This window comes from Myotis brandtii, unplaced genomic scaffold (genome assembly GCF_000412655.1).
Source record: "Myotis brandtii unplaced genomic scaffold, ASM41265v1 scaffold604, whole genome shotgun sequence".
NCBI lineage: Eukaryota > Metazoa > Chordata > Mammalia > Chiroptera > Vespertilionidae > Myotis > Myotis brandtii.
Window position 1 is genome coordinate 2,262,866 of NW_005370286.1, and position 9,031 is coordinate 2,271,896.

Here is a 9,031-nt window from a genome sequence, read left to right on the forward strand (position 1 = left end):
TCCAGGGGGGAGCTGGGGGCAGCCCTCGTCCAGGCAGCTGTGTGGCTGCCAGAGGCGCGGAGGGCCTGCCATCGGGCCAGGAGGGAGGGAGGCGGCCGCTGGGGCACTTACTGTGCACAGGCCGAGAAGAGCTCTTTGCAGGGCCTCTGTAGGAGCTTCTCCTCCGCCTGGGAGACCAGGTCCCGACCGACTTGGGCGATGAAAACTGGGGACTGGAGGGAAGAGAAGAGGTGGTCAGCGAGGGGAGGGTGGTCTTCCCCTCCCGCCCACCCCTGGCCCTGGGCAGCCTGCACAGTGTCCCGTGGTGCAGGGAGGTGGCTGGGCTGGAAGGTGGTGCAGGGACCAGACTTAGGGTCAGCTTTCTGCTCTGCCACTGTCAGTGGGGTGACCTCCTAGAGGTCACATGGCTCCTTTGAGCATCACCGCCCTCGTGTGCAGAACATCGACCATGATGGCCCGTGTCCTGGGTCTGCGGTAGAACCGAATGAGGTGGGAGTGCTCCCGGTGTGAGGAGCTGTGCATCAAGCCCGGCTCATTGGCGAGCCCCCCCGAGGCTGTCTCCTCAGGGGGCAGACTTGAGATGAACCCCTGCCCAGCCTCAAGGTCACGTACAAAAGGATCTGGAAGGGGTAAAGGGCAAGCGAACAGGACGACACAGCAGCGAGGGGAGGGGAGCTCAGCAGCTCTATGATCTATAGCTTTGGCACCGACACACCAGGGTGCGAGTCCCACATCTGTTACTTGTAGCTGTGGGGCCCTGGCCTAACTGCTCAGCCTCAGTGATCAGGAAGATGATCAGAAATAACGGTTTCTCCCAGAAGGAATCAATAAAACCACGAGGTCAAGCCCTTGGCCCAGATCCTGGCGCGGAGCAGGAAAGTGTGCCATGAATGTTCTGTCATTTCATTCTCCTCCTCAGTTAAGCTGCCTGGCCTGAGCATTTCACGTCTGAAGGACAGCTCCAGCGCCCTACCCGGGAGCAGCAGCCAGCTGGGAAGGCAGCCCCTCCCACACCCACCACTCCCCGCGCCAGTCACCCGCAACCAGCTGCTCACTCACCAGCTGGACCCCGAGGTGGGTTTTTAATAAATTACAGGAATAATTGAGAAAATTGCAGGGAGTGGGCTCAGAAAGATGGGGTGTAGACGCATCTTTTCCAAAGATGTTGAGCTAGGAAAGACTTGCTTTCTCTGCCCAGCTCTTGACATGTGACTGTGGGGCTGACTGTTCTGCTAAGCCCATCGGGGGGGTGTCTGGGGGGTTTGATCCTCAGGGTGGAGGCGGAGCTGCCTGGCATGGCCCTGGTGAATGACACCAGTGGCTCATCTTCTGGTCCCCACTGTTCTGAATGCCTCGTTCCTTCCTTCCTTCATCCTCTCCCAGGCCCTGCCCTCTCTGCAGGTCTTCCCTGTCCTGGGGCCTCCCCGCCCCGGGTGGGTGGAGCCTCAGGTGTGGGGGGAGCTGCTGTGATGGTAAATGCCCCCAAACTCCCAGTGCAGACAGCCAGTCACACCACCATCCCAGAGCATCCCCCAAATGGTTGCTGTCGCCAACCCCGGGTGGTGGTGGCTCCCTCCCACCCTCCGTCCCCACATGCGGTAAATGCCCCCCAAACTCCCAGTGCAGACAGAGCCAGTCACACCACCATCCCAGAGCATCTCCCAGATGGTTGCTGTCGCCAACCCCAGGTGGTGGTGGCTCCCTCCCACCCTCCGTCCCCACATGGGCAACTTAATGAGATGGCAGAAGAGCAACCAGTAGTGTTGGCCTCTGGAGCTCGTTGTTGCTCCTTTTGCAGAAAAGATGCTCGACCAAGAGGCTGGAGCCCCGAGCTCTGATCCGACCTCTGCCCTTGGCCATCTGGGGCCTCCCCGCCTCCCTTCCAATAGTTAGGGAATGCCCCAGAGATGACCTTCGGGTCCTTCAAGACTTGGGAACTGATGGTTGAGGGTTTTTTGCTTCTAATCCTTGGGGAACTTTCTTGGGAATCTGGCAGCTGAGTTTATTGGGGACCAGTAACTCCAGAGCAAGGGAATATCAGCACAGACCCGAGGCCACTGGCAAATCTGCTTCCAGAAGCGAGCTGGTGGCTGGGGCAGCCTTGGTCTGAAGGGCCTGGTGGCTGGCCCAGAGCGGGTGGTGGCCGAGATAAGGAGGAGATCCTAACGGGGTGGGGTCATCTGGGAAAGGCTTCAGGGAGGATGGGGCAGAGGCAGAGCAGAACTTGGCCTCGGGCCTCCCTCCCCTCATGGTCCCCCCTCCCCTCATGGTCCCTCCCACCTGCCTTTGAGGACAGCCACCTGGGCTGCCTTCTCGGCCACACCACTCCCATTCTTTGGCACTGGCTGGCGGGGGGCTCTGGGGACATTGCCCACAGTCGAAGCCCGACGGGAGTTAATGAGCAGGTAAGAATGTGTTTAGTGTCACAACCAGGGGCTTAAATTCAGTCCTTGGCTCGACATGAAGAGATTAAGGATTCCAACCAAACCCCTTTCAAGTGACTCCAGGGAATGCCACCTTTGCCAATAAGACGGGAGTGAGAAGCTGCTGGCCAGCTTAAGTCAGAAACGGAAACCCAGACGTCAGGGGTGAAGGAGCGGCAGCTCAGAGGGCATTTCAGGGGGACACTCCCTGCGAGGTGGGCTGAAGGTGGGGTGTACCCTACAGGCCAGGGGGGCTCTGGCAGCAATGCCACCTCCCTGCACTGGGGCTCGGGAAGCAGGAGAGCTGGGCTGGGCAGCACATTGGCTCCATCTACCAGGGACCGTCCCTCTGGGAGGAAGCTGAGGGTCAGGGTGGGCAGGAGGGATGGGCACCATCCTCCTCCATGTCCAACAGCAAGAGCCTCAAGGCCTTAGGTGTTTACAGGGTGAAAAGCAGCCGGAAGTTCTCTGAGACAGTCCCCCAGGTCCTGGGACCCCTTCCCACCAGCAGGGCTTGAAGTGACACTTGTTCTTTGGTCACCAGATGGTCTCCTCAAGGAGCGCCAGCCTGCAGGCTTTGGCCTGAAAGGACGCTGTCCCTTTAGGGGCCTAAGTCCTTTGAAATGTGTGGCATGAAGTCTTGGGGGCATGGCTTCCGGACCAGGACGGACTGGGTCGGGGTTTCTCTCCCGCTGGAGGCCCCACCTTGAATGCCTGCCTCCCGATGGTCCTGGGCAGCCGAAGCTAACCAGCTGGCCAACCTCGATGTGACCAGTCTGCCCAGCTCCACCGGAAAGTCCCCTCTGATGACAGTCTTGAGGACCCCAGCTGCTCTTAGGAGGGCTCTGTGGTCAACTCCTGGGACAGCTTAAGCCAGCAAGGCATGCCTGGGGGACAAGGCCATGTAGCCCGGGGCACTGACCAAAGAGCTCTGTCCCCTCCTGCAGAGAAGAAAGTGACCCCGCCCTCGGACATGTGGCCTCGGCCAGACCTCTGTCATCTCTGCTCCATCAAAGTGGAAACCTCTGCCCTAGCTGGTTTGGCTCAGTGGATAGAGCGTCGGCCTGCGGACTGAAGGGTCCCAGGTTTGATTCCAGTCAAGGGCACATGCCGGGTTGCAGGCTCGATCCCCAGTGGGGGGCGTGCAGGAGTCAGCCGATCAGTGATTCTCTCTCATCATTGATGTTTCTCTCTCTCCCTTTCCCTCCCTCTCTGAAATCAATAAAAAAATATTTTTTAAAAAAATGGAACCCTCTACCATATTCAGGCACAGTATTGACCAGGAATGATTCAGTGCCCTGGGGGCCCCAGGCAGCAGAAAGCCCAAGCCCCGTGGGCTCTGCCTGCACCCACCAGGTCATTCCAGCCTCGGCCAGTGTGGCGGTTAGTCCACAAGGTGGCGCTGTTGAGCTCCTTGTGCCAGTGCTTCACTGCACTGACACCCACAGGTAGACCAGCCCGCACACTTCTAAGACCAGGTGGCACAGGGGACATAATGACCTAGTGACTCATCTCAGACCTCAGGTGAGGAAATAATGAGAGATCTGTTGGGAGGGAGCCCTGAGGGAGAGGTCGATAATCCTGGGGTCACTCTCGGATCCTTCTGGAAGCACACGCCCTCTATTTGTTCAGAGACTCGGGACCCAAGACGGTGCAGCGGGAGGAGGAGATCGCAGAGGGCTCTCCTGGGAAGACCCCTCAGGGCTCAGCTGATGAACCCACGCGTGGCACAGATGGGGGACTGACAGAAAAGACCCAGGAGGGAAGGACCCCTGCACGGTCACACTGCTGGCCCATGGCAATCTGGTCACAGAGCCTTATCCCCACCATCACCGTGCCCTCCAAGGACACACCGTCCTTCTCAGATAGGGTGAGGGGATGTGACGTTGGCCCTGAGGAGCAAGCCCTTCTTGGAGGCCACGGGGCTGGAGAATGCGGTGCGGTGGACTCTGCCTGTTTGGGCAAATGCTATTTGCATAATGCACCCCTACCCCCACCCCCAGGCTAATGGCCACCATATGCTTCGCTTCAACATATGAAAACATCCCACCGAGGAGCTCCGCGCTCATTAGCAGTGGTTCCATCAGCGAACAAAAGGTCAGCCCAGGAGACTGCCGCTCTATCTCCAGACGCAAGCACTTAGGCCTTAATGATGTGTATATTTTCATATGTGGGCAGCTGACATTTCCCATGTAAACTATTTGCAATTTCCCAATGTGGACAGACGTGGCCTTCAGGAAAAGTGGAGCAGTGGAGAGACAAGGCACTCTGGGAGAAAGAGGGTCCAGGGTGCCCCTTCCTTCCAAACAAGGGGCTGCCCATACCAGGGTGGAGGCAGCTGTTTCTTGGGGGGAGGGGGGCACCTCCATTTCCCCTCCAGCACAGGAACAGGGGAGGGGTTCTTTCACAACATACCCCGCCGCCCACAGGCCGGTCACGAGGGGGGTCTGCGTCAGCGGCCAGGCTGGTCACGAGGGGGGTCTGCGTCAGCGGCCGAGAGCTCTGCGCACAGCTGCCAGGGCCTGGCCGTGGGCGAGGGCGGGGTGGGACCCAGGCTCTGGCTATGAGCGTCTGGGACAGGGGCCGGCCTGACAGTCACTATTCCTCGACGTGAGTTTCCCCACGTTATCCTTCTGTTGCTCCCCAGAACAACCGTAATGGGGGGGCTGTTCCCAGCCACCACCAGAGACTCAGCAATGCTCCTGCTCATTCCTGTCTCATCAGGGTCCAGCACAGCGCTTGACATCCACTGATGCTCCCCTTACCTGCTCACAGACTGAACGGTCAGCAGTGGACCTGAGACCCCAATCCAGACCGGCCTGGCTCCCAACCCTGCACTCGCCCCACTCGCTCTGCTGGAGTGGATGATGATGCTCCTGGCACACAGCAGGAGATCCGAATACACGTGGAATAAATGTGTGTGCCCGTGCACACTCAGCGGGAGAGAGGCAGGCGGGGAGCACAGGGTCTGTCCATCAGCAGCGCCTTCATGGGGCCATCTGGTCAACCTCCTGCCTTCATGACAACAGGGACAGTGAGAGTCCTTTGGGATTGTCTTAGTCACAACTGGCTGGAGTGCCTGTCTCAGGCCGAAACTGTGGGCCAGAGGCTTGGGAGTGGCCAGCGGGGGCCGAGGCGTCTGGTGCCAGGGGTTCCTCAGCCCCTCAGTCCAGGGGTTCCTCAGCCGTGTCTCTCTCTCAATTTCATTCAATCGTCCCCCACCCTGCCAACACATTCCTCCTTTGTTTGAGCAACTGGATTCCATGTCTGCCACTTGCTGCCAAGAGTCCAGACTAATTCACCATCTGTAAAACCAGGAGGTGGGCCAGGTGACTAGGAGGACCCTCCAAATGCTGCCCAAGCCACCAGGGGCTCCCTCTCCCCTGATTTTCTCTCCCCATCCCCAAGTGGGCTGGTTCTCAGATCCACGAACTCACTCAGCCCACTCAGCCCAGCTCAACCGACTCCAGGGACGGGAACAGCGAAGAAAGCAGGGCCAGCAGGAGAGGGGAAGCGGGGGGCCCGTTCCAACCCTAACTCCTGGCTGGAAACGAAACCTGCTTGTCCAATCACAACCAGAAGACAGAGGCGAGCTGACTGAACGGCAGCCTTGGGCGGCGTTTCCGCACTTGAGGGCTGACTCAAGGTCGGCCTGACAGGAAGAGAAAGCGCCATTCTTCCACCTTGTTAATCAAAACCCTCGGTGCCATGTGGAGAAACCACTGCCGTGCCGTGCGCCGTGTCCGTCTGGGGCAGTTCCTCTGTCTGTCCACGACCGGGCAGCAGACCCGAGCCCCAAACAAGAATAGGACCAAAGGGGAAAGGCAGGGTTTTGTTTCCTTGGTCACCGGGGAAAAGTAAAGCAGCCAAATGCTCACGAGTGACGTGCACGAGGCCACCGTCCCCTCCACGTGGGCCTGATGTCTGTGCCCTGCAGCTCTCGGCCGAAACACCCCCGGCTCCTCCCTGAGTGTCTGTGTGGTCAGCCTGGTGGGTGGACTGCACGGCCAAGCACTGTGCCAGGTGCAGCCCCACTGGGCAGGGACACACGGCTGGACAGGCAGAAACCAGAAACGTGACAAGTCTGCCCCGCAGGAGCGCACTGTGCCTCTTCGAAGTGCTAAGGGCAGGCGATGCTCACTGCTCCCCAACAGAAGCGATTTACCCTGAAGCAGAGAAGTTTAGCTTTGGGGCCCTTTACCTGCAGCCCTGGGAGCTAGAGAGTGTTCTGGGGGGAGGGACCACGCTTCCCAGGAAGCATTTCCACATAGGCACGTCTGTCCGTCCGTCCGTCTGCCCGGCACGTCGAGATCTCACAGGAAAGGACCTGCATTTCCAAGCTGCAGTCCTTTGTGGTGATTTCTTGGCCCATTCGCTTGTGTACCTAACATTCTGTTCTTCTTAAAGAGAAGACACTCCCCCAGTTACTTATGCTTCGGCCCCCACAAAACCCTGATCTTCCCGACAGTCTCAAAAGGGCCTTCTCCCGAGGGACACCCCCTCCCACCCGATCGCATCGAGCCCTTAGGAAGATGGAGCCCGACGGCACCTTTAACTTCCCGTGATGAGCAGCCAAAGACCAGAGTCGAGGGGCTCAGGGGCTTGCTGGGCTCCTCGTGGTTGGAGGAGGAAGTGAGGAAGGCCAATGCCCTGACAGCGTGTTGGGGCAGCCCCAGGGCCTCCGTGACGCCCACACTTCCATTGCACGGCAGACACACGCGGCTACCCGGCCATCTCCCGACCTCTCTGGGCAATGATCTCTTGCACTGATTTGGGGATAACCCTGACCCTGGCATCGCTGGTTACGCTGCCAGGAAGGCCCTGTGGGCAACAGGAGCCGGCTCCGCAGGCAGAGCTGGAGGTGGTGCTGCCGCTGCCACGGGTGAGAGTGCAGGGAGCCGAGCTTCTCCAGAGGGTCGGGCTGACCCAGTCCGCCAGCCACACAGGGTCCCCGAGAGCCCAGCCTGTACTCAGTGCACGGTCCACTCCCAGGACTCACAGACCAGCTCACCTGGCCAACGGCGGGAGTGTAAGGTGGATGGGATGGAGGGCAGCTGAGTGTGGTGGCCTCGAAGGGAGGGCTCAGAGGGGCGGCCACAGCAGATTCATGGCGGAGGTGAGGTCTGACCGGGGCCTGAGGGTTGCAGGGGGTCTGACTGGGCCATAGGGAGGAACTTCCTTCGTTCGGCTCCTGGCTCTTGCCCACTGGGAGGTATTCTGAGAAGGCCTAGGGCAAAGGGATGCTTCTCTGGACACATTTAAGATGACTGAGGACCCCAGACACACAGCAGGCTCACAGAGATCCGCGTGGGGGGCCATGAGGCCAGGAAGTGCCGAGTGAGGGGCTCCAGCCCTTTCCCACGGTGCCCTGCTGCCTGGCCACCTCGGTCCCGGGTGTCACTTCCCTGGGTGAGCAACGTGCAGACACAGCCCCTGAGAAACCCCACAGCCCTTCGGGAAGGGCAAAGCAGTTTGGGGGTAAGGGATCTTGACCCACATTTCCTTTGCTGTGCAAGCGGCTTCGCAGAAATGAGGCTGAAGGACTTTTAGAGGTCAGGACGGGAGAGGATGTTTTCCAACGCTGGCAGGACTCAGCCAGGGGCCCGGAGGGCCGCGCAGCTTTAATGAGGAAGAAAGGAAAACACACAAGCAACCCTGACCCAGACCTTGACTCTTTACGTCAAAAGCGAAAAAGGATAATTAACAAAATGAAATGTGCCTGGAGATGTGGAGGGGGGCCAGCCGGGCTCTGTCAATTCGATAATCCCCGGTCACGACCCGACCCGCGGGCCCACAGTGCGTGAGGGGGATGATGGCTGTTTACACGGGCCGCGAGCTGCTCTCGGGAACCGGAGAAGTGGGTGGGTTTTTTTCTGGTGAGTGGCTTGAATCCAGCCAGCTCTGCCCGGTCCAGGTAGTCAGTCCCCCAGGGGAGCTCGGCCCGAGGGGCTGGGTGCAGGATGCTCACAGCGGGGAAGGTCCCTCATTCCTTGTGCGTGAGAGGCCAGGGTGTAGTGAGCCAACTTTCCATCTTCCAGAACACCCTCCCATTCCACGGCTTCCAGGCCGGCCCTCCTTTGCAATTGTGTTGGAAATATCTTGGCCTTGGAAGGTTCCTTCCCCCCGGTGAGGATTTCATTCCATGGGGCTTGTGCGTGCGGGAGGGGCAGGAAGATTCAGGGAATCCAACCGCCCCCCTCCCCCATAAAGTCATTTCTCTGCCCGAGGCCCACCTGTCAGGCCACACACAGGCACCGGGGACCTGTGTCACTGCCCACCGAGGGCAGAGTTTGGGGGCAGGGGCGTCCTCAGGAAGCCTATGGCTGACTCCTCTGGCTCCGGCCGCTCTAAGGAGAGGAACTCTGGGCAGGAAATACTATATACACATGGGAACGGGGTCAGAGCCAGAGCTGGCTCCACCAGCATCAAAGGAACATCCAACTTTCTGACCTGGAAGGTCACGAGAAAGGAAGAGGGACCCAGACGGGCATGCTCGGGCCTGCTGTGAGGAGCCCCAGCTGGCATACCAGTCTCCAGAACATCAGGAGGAGCCGGAAAAGAAAAAATCAGGCTTTGGGCAAAGAGAGATTGTTTTCTAGGAGGTTAGG

General features: G+C 59.4%; 1 protein-coding gene across 2 annotated transcripts in view; it reads right to left on the minus strand.

Moving 5' to 3' along the window:
* GRK5 (G protein-coupled receptor kinase 5) overlaps positions 1–9,031 on the minus strand; it is a 97,297-nt gene that overhangs the window by 21,381 nt on the left and 66,885 nt on the right. For both annotated transcript variants that reach the window (XM_014550574.1, XM_014550575.1), the window contains one exon: positions 112–212. In XM_014550574.1, the coding sequence (XP_014406060.1) occupies positions 112–212 (101 nt within the window). The remainder of the gene's footprint in view (positions 1–111; positions 213–9,031) is intronic.